Source organism: Balaenoptera physalus (genome assembly GCF_965194825.1).
Source record: "Balaenoptera physalus genome assembly, chromosome: 1".
In the NCBI taxonomy this organism is placed as follows: Eukaryota; Metazoa; Chordata; class Mammalia; order Artiodactyla; family Balaenopteridae; genus Balaenoptera; species Balaenoptera physalus.
The window spans coordinates 43353235-43378456 of record NC_138882.1 but is presented as its reverse complement, the minus strand read 5'-3'; the positions used below and the strand labels follow the sequence as shown (position 1 = coordinate 43378456).

The 25222-nt window shown below is 41.7% G+C and overlaps 1 protein-coding gene and 2 long non-coding RNA genes across 4 annotated transcripts in view; 1 reads left to right on the top strand and 2 right to left on the bottom strand.

Annotated features, from left to right (window-relative positions):
* Positions 1 to 11694, bottom strand: part of SMYD2 (SET and MYND domain containing 2) — a 50807-nt gene extending 39113 nt beyond the window's left edge. Inside the window, exon 1 of one of the 2 annotated variants that reach the window (XM_082471887.1) lies at positions 11189 to 11694. In XM_082471887.1, the coding sequence (XP_082328013.1) occupies positions 11189 to 11361 (173 nt within the window). In that variant the 5' untranslated portion in view covers positions 11362 to 11694. The remainder of the gene's footprint in view (positions 1 to 11188) is intronic. The other variant, XM_082471886.1, reaches the window with a different exon arrangement.
* The window catches only part of LOC309665710, a 193198-nt gene that overhangs the window by 9533 nt on the left and 158443 nt on the right, over positions 1 to 25222 (top strand). The gene's annotated exons all lie outside the window — the stretch shown is intronic.
* On the bottom strand, positions 6638 to 11148 carry LOC309665694. The gene is made up of 2 exons (XR_014266641.1): positions 10017 to 11148; positions 6638 to 9249 (listed from the first exon to the last, which is right to left on the bottom strand). It is a non-coding gene; the product is annotated as an uncharacterized lncRNA (long non-coding RNA).

Genomic DNA, 25222 nt, shown 5'->3' with positions numbered 1-25222 from the left:
AAAAACAAAAACACAGTTTTAGGGACTTCCCTGGCAGTCCAGTGATTAAGACTCCGAGCTTCCACTGCAGGGGGCACGGGTTCCAACCCTGGTGGGGAACGAAGATCCCGCACACCCTGCAACGTGGCAATCAATAAGTTTCAGATTTACTGAAAAGTTAAGAGTACGGAGTGCCCTCATTACAGCCCCCCACATACACACATACACCCGCGCACACACACAATTTCCTTTATTGTTAACATCTTACATTAGTTGTACATTTGCTACAATTGAGGAAATGATATTGATACATTATTAACTAGAGTCCATAGTTTGTTCAGAGTTTCTTAGTTTTTCCCTCATGTGTTTCTTCTGTGTCAGGATCCCATCAAGGATACTACATCACATGTAACTGTCCACCTCACTTTTTCATTCTGAACGTGCAGTATTGAGAGAGGAGGTTAAAGAAGCACATAATTGCTTAACTCGTTCTCGACTTTAAGTCTGAGAAAATGCTAGGGTGTAGGCTCTGCTGGGGGCTGCGTTTTGGTGTTGCGTCTGGTGGGTGCCAGCCGAGTGGGGCACCGGGTCCTGGGGAAAGGCAGGGCCCTGAGGAGGGGCTTCCCTCCAGAGCGACCCTTCTCAGATCGGCCCCTCGGGTTGGGGTGATGGGAAGTTATGTTTAGAGGATAGAAAATTTCTGTCTGGGGTGATGGATACACATTCTGGACATGGATAGTGGTGATGGTTACACAAATTTACTTAATACCACTGATGGTAAAGCATTAAAAATGCTTAAGTTTTATGTATATTTTAAAGCTTTTTTTAAAGCTGAAAAAATAAATATGCAATTTAAACAAGAAAAAAAAGGAAAGAAACAACGAATGAGTTCTCTCATATAGGAACTGACAATAAGTAACAGCCACCATTTCTTCCAATGGTACAATAAATGACAGACGTTAGCAACAGTACTTTGTAACGAACACAATACTAGATTCTCCTATGACTGCTGTTGCCCTAAGTTCTACAACACCTAGGTGATTAAATATCAAGGAAAAGGACAAAATCAAAGTCATACAAATGTAACTATTTAAAAGCTTAAAATGCTCCTAACAATATCCCTCACTTCAACATTCTGGCCACAGAATAGAAATAGACCATGTAAAACTACCTTTATAACCTAATGATAAACCTAAGTTCCAGAATATGGTCAGGCCCTCTGCAGCCAAACACGAGCATTAACTTCTGGCCCAAGAAACATGTGATCTGCTCTAAATCTTGCAAGAAAGTGCACCTTAACTGGTTACAGAAGAATTTTAAGAGGTGACACTCCCATCCTCTTCATTTCATTTTCCCACAGTCAAACAATAAAAAATCGAATTGTCAATTTACTTAGGTGAATTACCCCAATTTTGGACTGGACCCTGATAACTCAAACTTACATATCGTTTGAACAGATATAAATAAACTCTAAATAGTAAATAGTAAACTCCTGTCAAATAAATATAAAGTACTAACTAAATAAAATGAAGAGATTGTGGGCTGAAGTATTGAAGAGGAAGCTTCATAAAAAGAGATGCAATGTGCGGAGTTCCCTGTGGTCCAGTGGTTACGACTTGGCGTTTTCACTGCTGTGGCCCAGGTTCAATCCCTGGTCAGAGAACTAAGACCACCCCCCCCCCACCCCCCGCCTCTGCAAGCCTCATGGTGAGGCCAGAAAGAGAAAAAAAAAGAGATGCAATTTGAGCTGGGTCTCTGTTCAGGATGAACAGACTTAGAGTAGGAGGCCTTACCAGGGAAGAAGGCAGAGGGTAAGTAGGGGAATAATGCACAGAGGAGCACTCCTGGTTCAAGAGGACATTGGGAAGAGTGAGGAATGACACAGCACCGTTGTGGGGTACTGGAAAGACCACTCAGACTTTGTTTAGGGTTTAAATGAAAAAGTAGCAAGGGATAACGCTAAACAGCGTAGGAAGAGCACTGAATACGGAGGACCTGAGCAGTCAAGATTTTGTCCTGAAGAAAAGAGTGATCAATGAAGGGTTCTGCGGTTATTTATAAGGATTCATTTCCAAGAACAAGCAGAGCTGTACATATATTGGTACGTGATGTACATATATAGATAGGTGATGAGGTCTGTCCAAAGAACCGCTAGTAAAATAAGTTGCAGAAATGCGACTATTCATTTAATAAATATTTACTGAGGTTATGGGGTGCCAGGCCTCAGGCTAAATGCTAGGCTACAAAGTTGAGTAAGACCTGGTTCCTGCAGTCAAGGAGTGAGTGTGATGAAGGAAGTATGCACAAGGTGCTATGGGTGCAAAGACACGTGAGTGTGTGTGTGTGTGTGTGTGTGTGTGTGTGTGTGTGTGTCTATGTACCATTATAAGCAGTTTGGAGCTGCTGGAATGAAACTAACACTGCAGAGCAAGCTGGACCCCAACATCACCCCAGATGCCCAGCCCTGGGAGCGTGCCAGCAGGCAGCACTGACCCTGCAGTGGAGTTCTACCAGGGCCGCTCTCTGAAGACGCACAGAAAGAGAAGGTGGCAGTGGGCTGCTCTCCCCCTCTGTGCCTAGAAAATATTTAGCAGCTAGGTGTCTTGAAAGGCCCGAACACGTGCCGAAATCAATTAAATATTGAGTGAAATAAGTAGACTGTTTCTAAATCTCTACTACTTTGTGAGCCTGAAAGTTTTTAAGGTGAAAAAACCCTAAAGGTTTTTTTTTTAAGTAGTATTTAGAAATATTTATTCAGGTGTATGAGTAGACTAAATTTCATCAACTTCTAAAAAATGTCTACCCAAAGTGCTGCTATTTTAACACAATGCAGGGATGCCACAATTTTATTAGACCATACTATTATCTGATCAAAGCCCTCCCTTAGTTTGCATAAGTCATGAACCGGCGTGTGTGGTTAAACTTCTGTGTTAAGAGTTTTCTTTATGACATACATTATCAGTGTTCCATAAAAGAAAAAGAAAACACTCAATACAAAACCTTACTGCCTTTCACAAAAAATCTGCTAAAATGACAAAGTTCAATGCACTACAGTGTCAACTAAAAACTGTCACTTGCCATCTGCCTCTACAAGGATGAAGTCACTAGCCACTGCAGTCGCTGACCTTCGACACCCCCGAAAGGAGTTCAGGCTGGAGATCAGGAATGAGGCACTCTGTGCTCTAGAAAGAACCGGCAGAACAGGCCTTCGGATAGTTAGAAATGTTCAGAAGATCTTATGAGCCCAATTTCTGACACCTTCTCATATCCAGAAAAGCACTGAAACGATTAACAGAGACATGTGCTCGCCGTGACTCGCAGCAACCTTCCTGAGGCTGGCAGGAACCTTCTGCCAAAATGTGTGCTTGACTGCATGTCCGCCCCTTCACCAAAATCGCATATACACTGACCTTCTCACACCCCACCTCCCAAGAGCAGTTCCTCAGAGCTCTCTGAGAGGCTGTCTCCCGGACTACAGTCCTCATTTTGCCCCAAATAAAACTTAACTCTCATGTTGTGCTTTTTTTCAGTCGACAACGGGTTTATAAAGATGAATAAAACCTACTGGAATATAAGCTCTGTGGAGGGGAGGGTGTTGCTTTTCTTCACGGTTGTTTCCTAGGGATTCAGAACTCAGCGAGGGCTCCATAAATATAAATATTTGCTGAATACATTAAAAACAGAATCCCTGCTCTCAGGGAGTTTACCATCTGTTCATAATTAAATGTCTCTTACTGTTGAGGTTTTAAGAACATGTGACGCTATCACTGTGAACAGCAATCATCGCTCTGTTACAGATCTGTGCAACTGACAGATAAGAGATTTTTCGGTTTGCACAAGGGTGCTTCCTATACAAACATTGCTGTGGTGAGGAAAATCAACAAGATGTGAGCCCAGGGCCCACATCCCTTGAAGAGCGTTTCCTGGTCCTCACAGACTGAAGAGAAAGAGCTCCTCCTGTCCAAGATCTTTTCATTCTGCCACAGATGGCAACATAACTCCTTTCAAGTGCCTGGATATAAAATCCTTGAGATTTTACTTGACTCAGAGGAAAAACTGCATCTTGTTGGTCAGCCAGTTTCTTTCCACCTCTCCCCCCAGGATATATGCCTATGTCTTCAGGCCTCAGTGTGAAATTTGCTTCTTGGTAAGCGAGTCGCCCTTGTTTTTCCTCTCCCCCACGGTGACTGCAGATTCCCGGGGCTCTGAGACGCCTAGTTCGTCATAGTGCACTTGCTGATACACACCGGTGTCTCAGCTATCACAGCGAGCATTTATTTTGGTTTCTAGGGACTATAAACTTGCCAAAGATAAGCACTTATGGATTCTCCTTCTTTAAAAAGCAAACCCAATCCATGTTAATCACATACATGCCATATTTCCACTCAGTCATCTGAAACCTTCCACTTTGTCCCTAGATTTTACGTTAATAAATTGGCACAGGGAGTTCCATAGTATTTTTAAATTTTTGACTGAAGAAAAATCTGAGACACACAGCTGGATTCTCAGCAAGTGCATGGACTAGAAAGATAAGTTGTTTTTTCCTGAACCCTCAAGACGTTTTGGTATTATTTTCCTGCTAAATTGCATATTTCTGGCCTTCAGAGAAGTCTAGAAGAGATCTGGTTTCCTTCTGTTCTATTGTGTTGGTGTGAACGCCTTTGCAATTGAAAAGGAGGCCTCCGAGGGTGGTAGGAACAGAGTCAGCAGAAGTTACACAAAGTGAGGTGTGTGGCTTTGTGGCTGGTTAGAGCGCCTGTGCTAATGAGGCCAAGGTCATGGGTTCAGCCCCTGAAAAGGCAGTTACTTCAGTCAATTCCCTGCTGGAGGGCTGCACCCCTAAACTACCACAGATTTGCTAGAAATCCAGAGATGCAAGGGTTGGGGATGTGAGCGAGAGAGTGATGGTGGTGTACAGAGGCTGATATTGTGAATCCCTTGAGAGGGGACAGAGAGACCTCTAGTGCCAGAGCTGGCCCCTCTCCAGGGCAAGAGGACCGCTCCAGAAACCACCTAGCCGCCAGGCTGACCAAAGGACGGCGCAAAGTCTGCATCTGGTCAAGTACAATCAGGGTGGCCTGTTCCAGGTCTGTCTAGCTCCCTGGAGGTGATCAGGACATATATACTCACAGGTGCAAAGACAAGTAGGCAAACCCAGAGAGGGGTTGTCTGTGAGACAACAGGAAATGGGAATGCAGAATCAATAACAGAGGAGAAATTCGTTTCTGTCAAATTGTCCTTATGCGGATCAGATGAAAGCATGCCTTGAACTGAGAAATGTGATTACTCCACATCTGACGTTCAGAAAACAAGGTGTGTGTATGGTGGGAGTGACCTTAGTTATTATTGATGATTCCAATTACATAAGGGATATTTGTAATTATTGATTGCCTCCTTGGGAAGCAGAAATAAAGTGGCTTAAAATTGTAATTATTTCATATTTTCTTTATGTTGGCAAGAAAAAGAAAGGGGATGATAACCTCAGGCAAAAGAGGTACGTCTCAAACACCAAAATCAAGTAGAAACTTTCTTTGCATTTTTCTATTTCAAGTTCTGTAACAGACAACTTCACTGTCCCAGGTTCTCACCCGTTCTGAGTTCTCCTGAAGACCAGCTGCTGCCAAACTACAGCCCTGAGCCCTGGATCTTCCCAAAGAAATTTAAGACATTTCTGAGGATTTTTTAAAGAATCTTCTGACAGATAGTGTGCCATATGCTTGTCCTACAGGAATACCATCCTGGGGCCTCTTAGCACAGCTGCACCATGAATTCTGTTTCCAAACCATGCCCATTTAACCTTGCACAGAGTAGAGTTCTGAAGACTGGGTACGTTTAAGGAAAAAAAAGGACAGGGGGTTTATACTCTCATGCTGCCCTACCAGAGGGCACAGAAACAAACTCTTTATACGTAGCTATAAAGACTAAGATGCTCAACTCGTCTTAAATAACTCAAGCATATTGAAAAATGTCCCAAACCCACAAAAGGACCAAAGCCTTGTATTTCTTTTTACATTTTATCAGGTAATAGTGGATAATACAGAAGAATATATGTAGCTCTTATGCAAATTCCAAAGCATTGGAATAAAAAACCTCTGAACCCAAAGCAGCACAAGATACAAGACAGCTGGATCAATTTATTTGTTGAACTTTTAGAAACAATGCATTAATCTGTTGAATTATCTCTTGGGGGAAGGGGAAGCAAAAGAAAAGAGGTGATAAAAATTGCATTCACTTGAGGAGAAATCCGAAGTGAATTAAGTCCTGGTGTCCAGGTGTGAACCACACGGTAGATTCAGGTCAAAAGGGGCAGGGAAGGAAAACAACACTCAGAATAGGAAGACATGGTTCCCTCCATGAAGGACACAGACGCTGGCCGTAGGACGCGCTCAATAAATATCTGACCCCAAAAATGTGAAATTCAAGGAAACAACCTTTCCAGCACTCAGTTACTTCCTACATAAAATGGGATAAGGTCTTCTCTACACAAGCCATCCTTGGGAGGATCAAAATAAGAATGTATCTGGAAATGCTTTATGAGCTGCTAAGAGCAACACGATTTAAAGGAACGTCATTTTATATGGGATCTTCAAATTTTTGTGAGAGGATTTTGTGCAATTGCTTTTGGGAGGGAAAGGTGTTAGATGGTGGTTTTAACTCACCAGGGTTTGAATTTCACTTCAGGATACCCTGCTGCCGTTCTCTTTCATCTCAAATCGTTTCCAAATGTGCAGCTTGGTCACTGAGCCCTGATAAGCTATAACAGAAATTATGCTCCCGCGTATGAAAAATGTGCGTGTTCTGGCACTCGGCACATCTGAAGTCTTGCAGGACAGCTCCTTGCCACAGCTGAAAGAATCATGCTGGAAGCAAAGAGCAGAGAGGAGCCATGGTATCCTTGCTAGGTGGAAAATTCTGTTTTCCTCCATTTCTCTTTTCAAACATTTGTTTAATCCCACGGTAAAAGAATATTAAAGTATCTAAGCACTTTGGAGCTACACGAGGCTCATTTTCTTCAAAAAGCTTTATCTGTGTACGCTAATCATATCAGTTCTGTCAGGTTTCGAAAAATACTGAAAATTGATCCCAGACACCCATTATTATGCTGGGGGACCCGAGGTTGAGAACTGCCACTTTTAACTCTGGGTCAACATGCCATCTGAATGATGACTCCACTAGCCAACAAGGTACAGTGTCTCCTTCCCAGTTTTCTCCACCCCAATGCCACCACCACAAAAAAATTCCCCTGAAGTGAGACTATGTTATCACACTATTTAACATTTAGCCAAGAGAGCTTATCAAACACGTCCATACAAGCGAGACACGGGGCCAATTCTGACAGCTCCCGAAGTGTCCGGGCCGTGCTAGGCACTTGACTTCACTGTCTCAGGGCCAGCTCAGTAGGTGGGTGTTAATGTGCACAGTCTACAGATAAGGGAACCCGGGAGTTCAGAGAGCTTAAATAATTTGCCTCAAGACAAACCATCGGGAAGGGATGAAGCCAGAATTCAAACCCAGTCAATCTGGCCCCAAAGTCCCTCCTTTGTAGTCTCTAAATAAACGAAAAACTTGAAATACTGAAATGTTGAAAATGGCAACCCAATACCTCATTATCTACTGTACAGATGGCTTAACTTTATATTCTTTAATGTAACTTTTTAGAGGAAATCTGTTGTCTGTGTATTTTAATCTTCCTACCCATTTCTTAAAAATACATGTAAAAAGATGGAGGGAATCCTGCATTGGAGCACGTGTGTCCAATTTTTCATTCACAGAACAAGATAATTTGAGAACAATCTGAAGCCATTTCTCTCCTCAGAGACTCTCCAAGTCTCAGAGAATGTTCTCGGAATAAGCAGAATCACAGCAGCCGTGGGGATGACACCCTCTTCTGACAGCAGCTTCAGGCCCAGGTCTCTCTCAGAGAACCTTAAGAACAGGATCAAGGGTTCACATCTCTTAATACTGATTAAGATCAACTAAAGATGACTTCAGTTTGGTAAAACAGTGGGGAAGAGATGAATGCTGCTACAGGAAAAAAATCGGGGGGACGTTACACCTGTATAACTGCTGAAATAGGCCATCTCAATCACAGTATTTTGATCGCGCAAACAGTTTAATATTTAAGTCAACCGCTCTGACTGAGCCAGACAGAATATAAATTTCCTGAAACCAGGTTCGAACAGCTCTAGTCCAAGGAGGTGAAGTGGGCCTTCCTACTTTGCCCCGATTCTCTGAACAAACAGACAAAAAAGACAATATTCCTGCCTTTAAATGACCCATGAGCCAAGAGAATGAAAGATCAAGAGGGATACATCCGCCCTCCTGAGGAACTGCACACACAATGAATGTTCAGATGGAACCCAGGGTTACAGATTTTTCCCTGAGACAAATACTAGCAAGTGTTAAAATATGTCAAATACCAAGTGAAATATAATGTAAAAAATGTGCCACAAAATGTTGGCCAGGCCAACGTGTGTGTGTGTGTGTGTGTGTGTGTGTGTGTGTGTGCGCGCGCGTGTGTGCATAAAACGCCTCTGAGAGGTCTGATGAGGACAGCTCCCAACTGGAAGACATTTATATTTTTAGGGGCTGCCTTCTAGCAGCTGAGGCAAGATACACATCTTCCCAAGTGTCACCCTGAGAAAATGTGATACAAATACAAACTTTTGTCTGCATTGCCCTGACAGTAAGAATCCCACTCCACTGTGACTTAAGAGAATTCCCATTATTTTTCAACTTATAGAACATACTTATTCCTGAAAAAAATCACTTACTTTCCTTCAAAATAAGTCAAACCCTGATACAATTAATATGATAGGGGAGATCTGTAGTGGCTCATTTGTCTTAAGCAACATTATTTACCTTCAGCTTCTGGCACAAGAAACGATAAGGTGTAGTTTTCTTTTTATGGGAGGGGAGGGGAAGTCATGGATTTTGCCCTGTATGCTTCAGTATGTGAGAATTCTGCTCCTACCCCCTGGGGGAACCGTGGGGACATATATGCGTTCCTCTAGTACAGCTGGACAGAATAATTTGTCCTCGGTCTATACAGACAATTGACAGAGGAAATGGTGCTAAATCTATGAGAATGATCTAGCCACTAATTCCAAACTAATCGCATTTAATGGAAACCACAGAGTGAAGTACAAATATATTTCTAATTTCACAGGTATCATGATGTCATCATTTCTTGTGTGTTATTTTAGTTGATTTCAAATGAGTCCTTGGGGAGAGAGAGGAAAGGAGCTGTGGATGTTGACAGAAGTTCACCTAAGCCAGAGAAAAGCGGGGGGAGGTGCAGCAGTCCCACCCCAATGCAGGGGGTAGCCCTGGTGAGGGATCTAAGGCAACAGTGACACTGATGAATGTCATTCAGAAAAAGGGAAAACAAAGGCAAACACTGTCCCATGCGGCAGGGTGATTTGCCAAGTTGCACCTGACTCTACCTTCCTGTTCTAAGGTCGGGGGTGTGTGTAGTAGATAGAGTTTGGAGGCTCACAGCAAAAGAGAAGAATCTCTCAGCTCTGCTTCTCCACTGAGAACCCAGCTGGATTTGATCTTTAATTCACTAGAGGAGTGGTCAGGTAACTACCATCTGAGCACCTACTATGTGCCTGGTACCGCAGTCTTCTCTCCCACGATGGACCCCAGGAATCACCAGGATCCCTGATGGAGGGAGGTCCCTTCTGTGCTGGGTGACCTTGCTTTGCTCCTGCCACTCCAGACACCCACACTGCTTCAGACTCTGAGCCACAGCAAGGCTCAGAAGATCAAGGGACCAGACACAGCAGCCTTTTTAACTTTGGGAAAACCCAATGCTCACTTCACTCAAACGTCGCAAAGTGGTGCCATGACCCTTTAGCTCTTGGCTCACCAATTCAAAGAGCCACATCACATACAGCCCTTAAGCTGCCCACGGCATGATTCTGTGTCTAGTTCCTTTCCAGGTCCCCCCAAGCGGAAGACAGCTCTGGCAGGGAGTCTGGACAAGACTACTATAGTATTTAGCTTTTGTCCCTTCTTTTGCTCTGTCTTACCGTGGAATGAGAGGAACACGTCTCGGAGATTGAGTACTTCAGCGTGTGTTGGACTTGAGACCTGTATTCCAAAGGTACCCGCAGGACCTCAGGTGGGCTTAATCTAGCCCAGGACTCTCCACTTCAAAGATGAAGAAACTGAGGTTCAAAGAAAGTAAAGCAGGGTCCTGGAAGGCCCTGTACAAACTTAACTCCAATGCCATGCTTGCTGCCTCAGTAATTTTATTGAGCACTTAACTAGGTAGGAAATGGGCAGAACTGAAGACACCAGACTTCATTTTCTTAACTACAGGTGTGACTATACATACACAGTGACACTTCCTCTCTGGGCATTAGTTTTCTCCCCTGTGAAATGGAAAGAGTGTTGCATTCATGATTTCTAACGTGACTTTCAGGTCTGAAACTATCATAAGGCTTGAAGATACAATTATGTGTTGGTGTATGTGAAAATATACACATATACACACATACATGATATGCTACAATTAAATACCAATTCCAGCCATACGTTTTGCCTCATCCCCCCAGCAGCCATGTTTTCCCAATCCCAAACCAGGGCTAGATACGTCCCACCAGTGCAGCCCCTCTGAACCACGGGTGTGTGGTCAGTACTCCTCTGGCTTCTCTCCAAATACCAAGTGCAAAGGGTGACAAGAAAGAAGAGGGGCCATGTACTTTACATGAAATATTAAGTGTCATTAAGTTCCTTGGAGGAAACACGACAAGTCTGCGGCAGAAGAGACTGTGGGGCACAGAACACACCGCAGGAAGCACAAGTTAAAGGTGACAGGCTGTGGCTGCGCGAACCTGGGGCCCCGCTGGCAACGCACCGAGTGGGCAGTGCGTGCCAGCGCTGGGAGCAAGCCTGGCTCCAAGCCCACGTGTGAGGGCAGGACCCTGCCCCTCGCCAGTTTGCACATCCCGCGGGAGCGAGTCGGAAAACATGCCGTGCAGGACGTGCGGCGGGAACTTGGCTGGTCCTTTCTAACGCACGTGGCACAGCCGGCCCGGGGTTCAAGGGAGCAGCCCGCCCCCTCCCCCACGAGCCGCCGGCGCTAGGACCCCGCGGGCCGGACGCACTTCCTCCCGCCGCGGTCCGCCCGCCCGTCCGTGCGGCACCCCCGGCTCCCGCCCGCCGCCGCCGCCGCCGCCGCCCGCGCGCACCGCCCTACCTGGCGAAGCAAAACTCGCAGTGGTTGCCCCGCTCGTTGACCGTGAGCACGTAGGCGTAGGCCGGGCAGGAGAAGAGCAAGTCCCCCACCTGGAAGGACTGCAGGGCCCGCAGCCCCCGGCCCTTGCCGGGGCTGCAGAAGCGCTCCAAACCGCCGTCGCCCTCGGCCCTCATGCCGGCGGCCGGGCTGGCGCGGAGGGGCCCTGGCGCCGGCGGAGCCCCCAGCTACGGCTCCCCGCGAGCTGTTATTGGAGAAGCGTCACCCAGAGCCGCGGGGGGGCGGGGTGGGAAGCTGCCCGGCGGACGCGGCGGCGGCGGCCACCGCTCCCCGGAAGGGACGGCGGCCCCGCCCGGTCCTCGCGCGCCCCCGGGAGGCGGGGGACCTGCCCGGTGGCCCCGCCCCGGGTGCGGGACCCTCGGCTGCCGCCCCGCACGCGCCCGGGGCCGCTTCCGGTGTGGCAGCCGCGGGGAGCTGCATCCCAGGCGGCTCCTGGAAGGAGGGCGGGAGGCGTCTGCGCCTCCGCGGCGTCTCCACGGAGAGCGCTGGACGCTGCCGGCTTTCCGGTGGGCGGGATGGGGTCGCCCGGGGGTCAGATATCCAACGCCTCCCGGAGAATCCCGTAGCGTGACCCGCGCTTGGTTAATTGAAGGGGGGGGCCCAAGATGTTTCTCAACTTTAAGTTCAGTTCCTCTGTCCTTGTCAAGGGCCCTAGAAGGAGTCCTCGGGGGACACCGAAGAGAAACCGCAGTAGCAAAGTTTGATGTGCTGAGGGTTAAAGGGTGCTTCCCCAAGGTTAAAGGTGTTTAAACCCTGTGAGACTTCAAACCTTCCAGAGAGTCTCTCAAGTATTCATTGTGAACCTACTCTGCCTCTGCCCCTCTGGTGGAAGTTACTTACGTAGACGGAAAAGGAAATGCACTGGTCAGGCTTGCTCACTCAGTCTCTGCATACAGGCAGCGATGCGGAGAAGGAAGGAGATAACCTTGCAGTCAAGGAACTTAGACTTGTTGGGGCGATGCCATGCTGTGGCCAGAACACACGGCTAGAATTTGCTGTGATTCTAATCGGTTTGACCACGCACTGTCATCTTAGAAAAGTCAATTAGGTTATAAGTCTCATAGAGGATTTAAGACACGCAAAGCTCATAGAACAGGGCTGAGCACGTAAGTCCTATACACTTGCATGCGATATGAGAAAGAAGGATATAATCTGTTTCACCGAGGAGTGTGTAAAGGCTGAAATTGATGTGCATGCAGTAAGGACTCAATGTATGAAGAGAGAATTTAGCAAAAAACACTAATACTTAAAACTCACGTTTGATCTCATTACGTTGCATGTGTAAGTTAAGGACTGGTTTAGCAAAGGGAAAGATAAATGTGATTTGGAGTATGTCATAAGGTTAGTAGAATTTTTGACACATCAATAAAATTCCTAAAATGAATAAGCCTCTGGCCTACCTGAAAAAAAAAAAAAATCATGGATACTTTCCCATTTAGGCACTTCAAGAAGCATTCACTGAGCATCCACTATGGCCAGTTGCTGGGGTACAAAGATGGGCAAAATGTAGGCCTGGTTCTTTGCATCTGACATGTTCGCAATCCAACAACAATTACCCTTAGTTATTGAACATTATGGGCCAGGCATTGTGCTAAGTGCCTTAAACACATTATCCCATTTAATCTGTAATTCCAACTGCCCAATGAGGTAGGTGTTATATATCTCCCATTTCCAAAACTAGGAAACTAAAACTCAGAATAATTTCCAAGGCCACACAACTAGGTTGCAGAATTCGGTTTCAGCCTCCAGGCAGTCTGAATTTGAGACCCATGCACTTAACCCAAATGTCCCTCTGCAAACAAAGACAGCTCTCTAAGTGTTATGGTGGATTGTACAAAGTGTTCTGTGGGAATACAGGCAGGGAGTGACAAACTCTGCCTGGAGAATGAGGGTTTGGTCAAGGCGGGGGCCACATTCCAGTAACGTTTGAGCTGAGTCTAAAAGATAGATGGGACTTTGTAAGTGCAGGAGAAGAGGAGAGTTTTCCAGGCTGAGAGAATTGCATGGGAAACAGGTGTCTAGTTGCAGCCCCCTGAGGAGTTCTGAGTGGAGCATGAGTTCTCAAGGAGAGGGCAGGAGGTGAAGCAGGAGCAGTGGAAGGGCATCTTCTCAAGGGGTGAGTTTTGTCCCAGGTGGTGTTGAAGTCACTGAAAGTGTTTAAGCAGAGGGGCGCCACGATCAGTCCAGTGTTACAGACAGTTCTGCTGGCAGCTTTGCAGATAGACTGGAAGAAGAGAGGACCAAACACAGGACCACCAGTAAAGAGAGCAGTTGCAGTATTTTAAATGAGAGTGGAAGAAAGCTGGAATCAGGGCGGTGGCATTAGGGAAAAAGGCAAAGGTGTCGAGGGTAATTTTAATTTCTAGCTTGGCATATGGCTTCTCCATGGCAGGCAGATAACAGTGCTGGCTTTCTAGCCTAGTAAATCTTGTAGGCTCAAAACAGGAACCATAAATATCCTAGAGTTTGGGGAATGTAAGAGGCATTTTCTTACTAATGAGGAAAGTGAGGCCCTGTGAAGTTAAATAAGTTGCCTAATAACCCAGTGGCAGAGCTAGTGTGAGATTCCATGACATATTCATTCAACATTTAAATATTTATGATATGCTTACTGTGTTCCAGCAACAGTGATAAAGGCTGGCGATATAACGGTAACAACAACAACAAAAAAATACTGACTTATTCCCTGTCCTCACGGAGCTTTGTACAGTCTGGCAGAGGAAGCAGACATTAATCAGACAATCACATAAACAAATACAAACTGTCAACAGTCTCAAGTGCTAGGGCAGTGCTTAGAGGATATGACCTAATCTAGGAATGCTTTTCAGAGAGAGTAATGACTGAACTAAGATCTGAAGGATGAATAGAACTTAATCAAGAGAAGAGGAGGAGGGACAAGCATTGTAAGCAGAGAGAACAGCGTGTGTAATCGAGCAGGACCCTATGGGGCCTTCTCAGAACAGACCCCACCCCCACAGGGTCCCCTGCCTGCCTCTTGTCTGTAGAAAAACTTTAGCCTCCTAGGCCTTCTCCCAGTAAATTTAATCAGAGAAGCGAGAAAATGCAGAAAGAAAGGAAAACAGTCAAGCAAGACAAAATAATAATAGTTTAGCCATTAAACAAAGTCAAGGATCTTTAGTTCTTTCTCAAGGAACATAGATAATATTCTGAGCCATATCCTCTGGGCTGCTTTGCAGATACAGAAATCCCTACCAGGTAGAAGAAGTTAGTTAACTTCATGCTCACCACAAGCACGTGGACTCCAGACTGGTTGGAACCAGGAAGTTGATGATGTTGACTCCTGATCACCTCACCACCAACCAATCAGAAGAATGTCCACTAGCATGCATCCCCACAACCGCAACGCCCCCACCTTTAAAAACCTTTCCCTGAAAGCCACTGGAGAGTTCAGGCCTTTTGAGCACTAGCTACCCAGACTCCTTGCTTGGCACCCTGCAATAAATGCTGCACTTTCCTCCACCACAACCCAGTATCAGTAGATTGGCTTTATGGTGCATGGGCGAGCAGATCCAAGTTTGGTTTAGAAACACATGTCCGAAGTTTCATTGATTGCAAGAAGTATGACCTCCATGAAAGGGTGACTAGAGCAGGGCTAGAGGGAGAGTGTTGTTCTAGATGATTTTAGGAGGTAAGTAGGTCCTGTTGGACAACCTACAAGGAGTCCACTCTGATGAAAAAAGCCTCTGGCAGATGCCAGACTACGTTAGATGAGCTTTATGCCAGTCGCCTTCACCTAAATCGATTTTGACAATTGTGTTTTATGACAGATGGATGTTGTATGTTAATGAAAGAATTTTCTCAGGCCTCAGAAGTTTCCAAATACACACCTCCCTGGGCAAATCTTGGATAAATTTGGGGACTCTGGTTTTTTTAACTTTCTGATTTCTGGAAGCTCTAACCAGCACAAAGATGAAAAGACCGACATAGAAGTAAACAAACAATTATAATGCAGTAAACAATTGACTGTTTCAAGGATTACTTGTGCAAAGTAATCTGCTTGTTTACTTTATTGCAAGTCATTTTTTCCTCTTTCACTGAGAAAGATTTCCAACAGCTGAGCAAAACAATCGTGTAACCCCTGAGTTGTCTTTCCAAGTGAGTGGTGGCTGGAACAGACTTATTCTTATGGTGAAGGTGGCTATGATTTTAAGAACACTGGAAAAGAAACAGCCTCATTTCAGAAAAATGCCTGTACTGAACTCAAATGACTCGAGATGGAGAAATGGTCAGTTAAGTAATAGCCATGAATTTAGGAGCTTAGCTTATGAAGAATACTGTGTTTAAAATAAACTGCCAAGGAATGGTAACTCACCAGCCCCGTAGACCGATGACAGAACTCTTAATGCAGCTCATGCTTGTCAGACAGCTACACCGCATTCTCACATTCTGGGAAAGTCGCCATTCAGCTGCCAGGGCCCCTCCACATTTTCCACTACCTCCCACCCCACGGCTTGGAAGGAATGGAGTTTGAACGGAGTTTTTTGGTTACTTTGCCTCACCATAGCTCAGAAGAAGCCATGAGAGCATGAAGGCCCCCTTCACTTAATTTCTCTAACCTATAAGTTGATCTGATTCATGAGTAAAATATCCTTCCAACCACAGATTAGCACATAAAAGAAATAACTCTGGCCTGGGGAAATAAAGCCTTAGCAAAGCAGGAATACCAATGACCACTGATAGTGGACCCCTAGCCTATACCACTATACCTCTGCGTGTATTTCATTTATTGACTACACATGATGTGCTTACACTGTGAGAGACCCTTATTATACAAAGGTGAAAAGACCAACACACATGCAAGCAGTTCTGTAGTAGCTGAATCATGGCATCCAAAGATATTAGGCCCAAATCCCTGGAACCTGTAAATGTTACCTTCTGTGGTTTAATAGGGTCTCGCAGATGTGTTAAATTGAGGATCTTGAGTGGCGGGATTGTCTTGGATTATCCAGGTGGGCCCTCAATGCAATCACGAGAGTCTTCACAAGGGACTTCCCTGATGGCGCAGTGGTTAAGAATCAAGTATACTTCAATAAAATAAATTAGAAAAAAAAAAAAGGCAGCAAAGACCCAAGAAAAGGCCCATTACTGACATAGTTGGTCCTGATCTAGACTAGTAAACTTTTTTCTTTATCTCTTGCTACCTTTTTTTCCCCATTTAAAAAAAGTACTGACTGTAACAAAGTTTAGAGGTTTTGCATACTTCCGTCTTACTGAGAACTGTTAACAACTTCCTTATTTTGGGGGAAGCAGTGTCTCTGGCTGGAGGAGGGGTGCTGGGTACAGAATTTGACTTGTTACCAAAGGCCCATGACCTTGAGCAACTCCTCTGGAGCCAGATTTTCAGGGTTTTGCGCTACGTGTAAAATCCCCACCGATTTATGTGAGGGCAGAAGAGTTTCACCAAAAAAAGAGATGAGATATGATATTTAAAGCCTTAAAGCCTGAGTCTACCCCTCTTATAGGTTTAATCTTTACACAGAATTTGAATATATCAGTATAGTTTATTTCTTTTATAAGAGGGGAGAAAAATACAGGAGGAAAAAGTCGATAGCTGTGAATTGAATTCTTGAGGAAGAATCCGTGCAAAAATGACTGTCATCATCTCAACTGCGAGCTATGGCAACACTTTGAAAAAAAACTTTGGTTTAGTTTTCTTTCCTATTAAGCATTAAAAATTAGTAAGGTTAAATGTTTATTGAATCATGAAAATTTAAGGTAAATACAATATATTTTCTTAAGCTGGAAAAAGAGGATTTGTGACTTTACTTGATACAAAATGAATGTATGCAACAGTGTTTTTAAATACAGCAAAGTTAAGACCCCAATAATTTTTTGAATGACTTTGGAAAGTATACACAGGTCAAAACATTTTCTTATCTGAGTATATTTTAAAGGCTACTTTTTATGAAAATTTAAACATTCAGGCATTTATTTCACGGACACATTTCTGAATTATAGCACTTTGAATGCAACAGATGAAATGTGCATTTTTGCTCCATCATTTGCTAGCTTTCCTCTACCACAAGCCTTCTCTCTGTTTTTTCTCATCTTCAGCATTTTGTAAATTGAAATCAGAAAAATTGAAAACTGAAAAAAGAATAGATTAAGTGGAAAAAAGGGAAAATGATTAATAAGTGTGGTTCTCAGGGTCAAAGTGTCAAACAGACCAAAGAGCTATGCATCCTTTCCCTAGTCAATTATTTACTGATATAACAGTGCAAAGCGCTCCCTTGGGTGCTATGGAGGAGTCAAAGTTAAATTAGACCCAGATCTTGTTCTCTAGGGACTTAGAATCTAGAAGAGGAAACATGACATATACTTAGAAAGCAACAAAAATCTACTACAGTGTAAGCCTCATGAGGGCAAGGAATGTTGTCTGTTCTGCCAACTGCTTTACCCAGGCAGTGCCATATACAAGTTGGGCACCCAAGAAATATTTGTTGGATGAATGGATAATACCAGGTAGAGAGTGCTGAGCCATTTAAGAACCATAAAAAAATTGAAATTGATAATAGGAGAGTTAGGTCAACTTGCAGTATCTTTAAAATTATACATGTATCTTACAGACAATTAAGCTGACAGGCCATGAAGAGATTCTGTGCATTGCTATCGTTTTTCAAGTCCATCAACTGCTCTGCCATCCTCTTCAAGTAAGATCATGAACACATAAGTAAAAAGCACACTATTTAACATGCTGCTCCTCAGTGAAATGAGGAAGTTAGACTAGGTGAGTGTTTGTGGAGACAAATATGCAAGATCCTTTAGATGGCAGAACGGTTAAATGTGTACACTTGCCCATCAGATCTCTGGTTTCATAGGTATTATTGCCTAGGAGAGAGGCTGAAAGGAAAAATAATTAATGAATTATAGTAGAGGTGTTATGCAAATATGACAAACCTTGTAAATACAAAACATAAATGACATGTTTGGGAAATGGGAAGAAAGATGATTAAGTTCATTTTAGTTTTACTGTATTGTTATTTAAATGAACTTCAAGTGGAAAAAAAATTGTCCTTATCTAATCTAAATAATACTAAACTTAGTTCACTTTCTTAAATCTTCTGAATTGTTTCTCAACAACTTTCTGAATAGTTGACTAAATACACATAGTGTTTGTTTGTCCTGGGTTTTTTTTTTTTTTTTTTAAACAGGAACCTCTTTACTAGATAACTGACTCAAAAAGCAGTGCTAGTGCCTGCTCAACTTTCACCAGTCTATAGTAAAATGAGACAAACACGAACAATGTACTGCTTATATTTATAAAGCTAAAGTGACTTTTCCTAAAGGACTTAAAAAAAAATCTGAGGTTAGGATCTTTTTAAGTTTAGAATATCTTTTCTTTTTAAATGATGGAGGCTGTAAGTGATATTCTTTTTTTTTTTTAACATCTTTATTGGAGTATAATTGCTTTACAATGGTGTGTTAGTTTCTGCTTTATAACAAAGTGAATCAGTTATACATATACATATGTCCCCATATCTCTTCCCTCTTGAGTCTCCTTCCCTCCCACCCTCCCTATCCCACCCCTCTAGGTGGTCACAAAGCACCGAGCTGATCTCCCTATGCTATGCGCTGCTTCCCACTGGCTATCTATTTCACGTTTGATAGTGTATATATGTCCATGCCACTCTCTCACTTTGTCCCAGCTTACCCTTCCCCCTCCCCGTATCCTCAAGTCCATTCTCTAGTAGGTCTGCATCTTTATTCCTATCTTGCCACTAGGTTCTTCATGACCTTTTTTTTTTTTTTTTAAGATTCCATGTATATGTGTTAGCATACGGTATTTGTTTTTCTCTTTCTGACTTACTTACTTCACTCTGTATGACACTCTCTAGGTCCATCCACCTCACTACAAATAACTCAGTTTCATTCCTTTTTATGGCTGAGTAATATTCCATTGTATATATGTACCACATCTTCTTTATCCATTCATCTGTTGATGGACACTTAGGTTGCTTCCATGTCCTGGCTATTGTAAATAGAGCTGTAATGAACATTTTGGTACATGACTCTTTTTGAATTATGGTTTTCTCAGGGTATATGCCCAGTAGTGGGATTGCTGGGTCATATGGTAGTTCTATTTGTAGTTTTTTAAGGAACCTCCATACTGTTCTCCATAGTGGCTGTATCAATTTACATTCCCACCAACAGTGCAAGAGGGTTCCCTTTTCTCCACACCCTCTCCAGCATTTATTGTTTGTAGATTTTTTGATGATGGCCATTCTGACCGGTGTGAGATGATATCTCGTTGTAGTTTTGATTTGCATTTCTCTAATGATTAGTGATGTTGAGCATCCTTTCATGTGTTTGTTGGCCATCTGTATATCTTCTTTGGAGAAATGTCTATTTAGGTCTTCTGCCCATTTTTGGATTGGGTTATTTGTTTTTTTGATATTGAGCTGCATGAGCTGCTTGTAAATTTTGGAGATTAATCCTTTGTCAGTTGCTTCATTTGCAAATATTTGTAAGTGATATTCTTTAGAATATTCTAGGCAAAATAAAAATTGTCAGTCTTCTGGGGATCCCATCAGCTTTTTAATAAATTATACTATTTTGTGAAATTTAGAGGTGTGAATGTTAAGCAGGGCTTTACAGTGTCATTTCAGAGACTACTTGGAATTATTCCTTAGTGCAGAATGGTGAGTCTTCAAATAACCCAATGCTAAGTATTCAGAATTACGGCACCTTGATTTTCTTTATTTTCCTCTTGGTCATGGACCCTGGGGCTTGTCTGTACCATCTAATGTACAGACTACTGTGGATCAAGAAATATAAGGCCACGTTCAGTTGAAACTATCATTTCTTCAAAGGCATTTTAAAAATTCACTTCTGTGCTTATCACAATTTTATTATTTTTAGAAAAGTGATTAGGCATCTTTGATGATGGTGTTATTAACATTACCATTTTAAGCAAGAATTTACTGATATAGTTTTATTGAGTCATATTTTTTTTGACAATAAGTGATTTATTTATGTTATCCAGAGTGCTAAGGGAAACAAACTATGGAAAAAATTCATAAGTCCACTGATTGTAATGCTAGATAAGCAATGTATATTAACTTTATAAAGTTTATAAAACACATATAAACCCAGTGATTGTCAGGTAAAATCTTGTTGTAGATCCTTCCATACCTTTGTTTATGAACATATAAATATTTTACAACAAATACGGATTATATTGTAAATGCTGTTTTATAACCTGCTTTTTCAACCTAAAAATGTGTTGTAAATCTCTTTCTATGACAAATATTTTTCTACATCATTTTAATGACTATTGTGGTATCCTATAATGTACAGTAATCTATTAGTATAGATTAGTATCCCGTTGGACACTGTCGATGTCCGTTGTTTCTTTTTTTTCTATTGTAATCTTGAAATGAACATCTTTGTCAAATTAAATCTTTATATACATTCTTGAATAATTCATTAGGATAAATCCTAAAAGTGGAATTGCTGGGTAAAGCACATACAAATTTATAAAACTTTTGATACATTGTGTGAAACTGATGTAAAAATATGCATATATATTTATTTGATGATTTATTGTAATGTTTACCATCGGTGAAGAGGATAGAAAAATAATTTAAATCATTGTATAGCATTCCCTGCATTTCATTACAGTTAAGATGAGACATCTTAGATAAAATCATACAACTTTGGCTAAAGGAATCCTACATATCATCTGGTCCCTAAGCTTTATTCTAGAGTTCAGGAAATTGAGGCTAAAGTTGTTACAGATCCTCTTCACAGTAATAGTTAACAAGGAGAGAGCCAATCCAATCCTGGCCCCAGGTACTGTCTTCTGCTCCCAAGGTGTTCACTGAAGTTCAAGTTGTTCTTTAGATATTCAAGTAACACTGAGAATTGGGATACAAGGAAGTAAATAGATAAGTATAAGTTTCACCACTAATTTTGTTATTGCTGCTATTAGCAAGATAGAGTATTGAAAAATAATTTTGTGATGAAAGTTTTCAGCTTGGAAAAGCTTTCTAAAAGGTTGGTTTATTATCTGCAGTTTTATACTGATGGCCACCAAGTGCTGTGTAATTCCATTCAATCGATGCTGCTTATATTTATTTATTGTTTAAATATTGAAATAGCTTTATTGCATTTTCTGACTAAATAAGACATGTTCATTGCACAAACCATCATACACAATAATAAAGATATAAAATACAAAGTGAAAATCATTGCACCAACCAAAAATAATTACTATAAGCTTTTTGGTATATATCCTTGTCATCATATATATATATATAATATGTATATATGATATATCTGTCTATTTAGACAGATAGCATACAAAATTTCATAGTGTTCTAGAATCTACTTTTTCTCATATGTCGTTGACATCTTTTAGTGTCAATAAATATTAACTTATAATTTGTCATGGCTACATGGCCTTTTATTGCACCATAATTCATTCAACCAACCTCTAAGTTGATGGACGTTAGGGTTGTTTGGAGTTTTTAATTCGTCTAAACAATGCCGCAATAAACAATCTTTTAAATAGTTGTTTAAATATCTCAAATAAATAAATTGCTTTTCTTTAGCAATGTACATGTCACATGTAGTATTATTTCTTGGAGATTCACAGTGCACATTCATGTATTAAGCAAATACTTATTGGGCACCTACCAACTGTGCTAGGTGCTGGGATTAACATAGTAAAGGCTCTGAAAATTCTCTCAGTAAGGAAACCCTTTAATTTTATTTTTAATTTAAGATTTTCCAACTTTTTTTTAATAATGGAAATTCCTCTCACTCCCTTCCTCTTTTTAAAGTAGAACATCTACTAATATTTCACTGATTTTATCTGGAGCAGAATTTCAAAAGTGCTAATCTAGTATCTTGTTAAAAACTACTAATTAAGTGCCTGTACCTACCTGTCATTTTTCTAGGAACTCTGAAAAAATCTTGGGATTTTTTTTTTTGTTTGTTTGTTTAGAGAAAGAAATGCCTATGTTTTAGGCATTTCAGAAGATTACATCTTTGATCTGAATTGCCCGATTAAGTTTCAGAATAAGTAGTATTTTGGTACAAGTATTTTGGTGGGACCCTGGAGTTTTGTTTCCTTAATAGTATTCATATCATTAGAACAAAAGAGAGAGTTGAATGTAAAAGGAGAATGTGGGATATAAAGTAGTCTTTTGTTCATCAGCAGATTTGTTGGGGAGAGGAGCGAGTCAAAGAAAGAGATGAAATTATTCAAAGGAATTAAGGATGGAGGTTATGGAGATTATATGGCAACATGTGAAATAATTAAAATAAAAATTGGGTAGAAAAAGATTACAAAATCCTATACATAGTACGTGAAACCAATAAGAAAAAAACCTGAGGAATCCAATGAAATAACAGTGTTTGGCTTGTGGCGGGGGGGTGTTTTTTCCCCTCACCTCTAATTGTCATTTTCATTTTTATTTTTAAAATGTATAATAAAATTGAAAAGAAAGGAAATACTAAAGGATCAGACAAAATTAGGAGAAGAGAGGCTTATGGAGGAGGAGGAAGATAGTGGTTGAGTCGAACAAAGGCGACAAATAGATTAAAGTGAATAAGGGTAGAAGAGAGAACATTCCATTTGTCCTGGAAGAGATCATTAATGGCTCAAGTGCTGTGAAGTGGACAAAAGCCAGTCTGTAGTGGGGTCAGATGAGAGAAGCAGAGAAGAATAATTTTTTTTAGGACCTAGGATCATAATAATTCACTTAGAGGTTCCCCCCAACCACTATTACTTTAGTTCTGGTTTTATCATGTTGGGATTTTTGCCTATATCATTTTTTTTTTTTTTCCAGGAGCTGATAAATGAAAACCATGAAAAAAGAAATCCTATGAGTAACTTTCTTTGCCCTTATATTTGAACTGAATAATAAAGAAATGGTAAATGCTCTTTCTGAGCTGTGCTAGAAATGCTGCCATATAGAAATCTTAATAATATACCCTGTGCCTGCCATTTAAAAACAGAACTTGGTCTCCCAAGGTCATTTTAGATGTCTTTTTTTCTAAGTAATTTGTGTATATTTTATCCATAAAAGACAAATTATTATGAAAGGATATGAAATATAGGTTTAAGAAACTCGAAGAACAAAGTGCATCCTTTGCTCTTTGAATTTCTTAAAATTAAGTTCTTAAGACTCCTGCTGTTTACCTTCAGACAAGCAACCTTGAAACTACTCCGTGAAACCCAGTTAAAGGAGGAACCAAAGACTTTCCACTTATAAAGAAAAAAAAAGTAGCACATGGGAGTGAGAACGTTCAAGTCTTCAGTACCCATACTTATTAACTAAATTGAATGCCTGTGGTGGGTCTCTTGGGAGCACACAGTGGCAGCCTCTTTATATTACAACTCAGCCAGAAGCACTTATTCCCTTGTAATTAAGGCCAAGGGTGCAACCAGTGATGCAAATGAAAGCAGTTGTGTGGATTATTCAGTTCCCTCAACAATTCTCAAGCGGTTGTATGTTTGTGGCCTTATGTTAGGTTGAAGTCCTTATACGGCTCCCTCGGCTTTTCTTGGTACTAGAGGTCCAACCTCAGATAAGAGCAATAGCTAACACTTACACAGCACTCACGATATGCCAGATGCTGTTTTAGGTGCTTTGGGTGTATTATCCTCCTCTATCCTTTCTAAACTCTGCGAGGGTTAAATGTGAAGTCCTAGGTCCCCAGAAGCAGATACTGAGATGAGGTTCAAATGCAAGGGATTTATCCCTGAGGTGGCCCCAGAAGAGACCAGTACGGAGTGAGGGAAGCAGGACAGGAAATGGAGTTGAGCCAAGGAAGGATGCATATCAGGCCAAAGTCTTTAAGGGGCAACTCTGGGGTAACTGCTAGGAAAGGGAGCTTGGCTTCCACCCTCCCCCAGAGTTATTAGTTAACAACCAACAGGAGTGGCAAGGAATGTGGGGTGGAGGGAGAATCCATGAAGGAAGAGCATCAGCTGCTTACCAAAGGCGATGGGTCGGAAACTCCTCCATTGTCTGCTACAGGTAGGTACAGGCATACTTCGGAGATGTTGTGGGTTCAGTTCCAGACCACTGCAATAAAGCAGATATTGCAACAAAGTGAGGCACACAAATTATTTGGCTTCCCAGTGCATATAAAAGTTATGCTTACACTCTACTGGAGTCTTTTATGTGTGCAGTAGCATTATATCTAAAAAGACAACGTATAATACATACCTTAATTTAAAAATAATGCTGTTGGAAAATGGCGCCAATAGACTTGCTCAAGGAAGGGTTGCCACAAACCTTCAGTTTGTAAAAAACACAATATCTGCAAAGCACAATAAAACAAAGCACAATAAAACGAGGTATGTCTGTACTATTATCTCCATGGGACAGTTGAGGCCACTGAGTCTTGCCCAAGATCTCAAAGCTTGTAAGTGGAACAGATGGGATTTGAAACGCTGCAGTTCGATTCCAAATGCCACGTGCTTAAACCACTATGTTACAATGGAAAGATCATACCTTTACAGTGTGCTATGGTATTATTACAATTTTCTACAGTTTTCACAATGGACTATATAGCACAAACTATTTTGATTTCATTGGGTTTCTAGAAGTGCTGAAAGTATGTCTGAGGAGCAATCAATAATTTGTTGAACTAAGCTTCAGATACCCAAGCCCGCAAGCCTAAGGTAAGCTCAGAGGACAGACTAAAAAACTAGACAATTGGTGTATTTGTACTGCTCCCAAACCACTCTAAGCAATGGAACCTGCCTGGTTCTCAGAAAATTATGTAAAAAGTGATTCCACAAGTCTTTCTTAACAAGATGTACTCACACAGATCCTGTTTTTACATAAGATGATGTCAGTTTAAAATGCTGATATGATTTTCTATATATTCATCATCATCCTCTTAATCTCCTATTTTTTAAACAAAGTTTATTTTCCTCTCCAAATCACTAAAGTGATTTTTTTTTTTGGTTTTGGTGTAACAATATCTGTTTTCCAA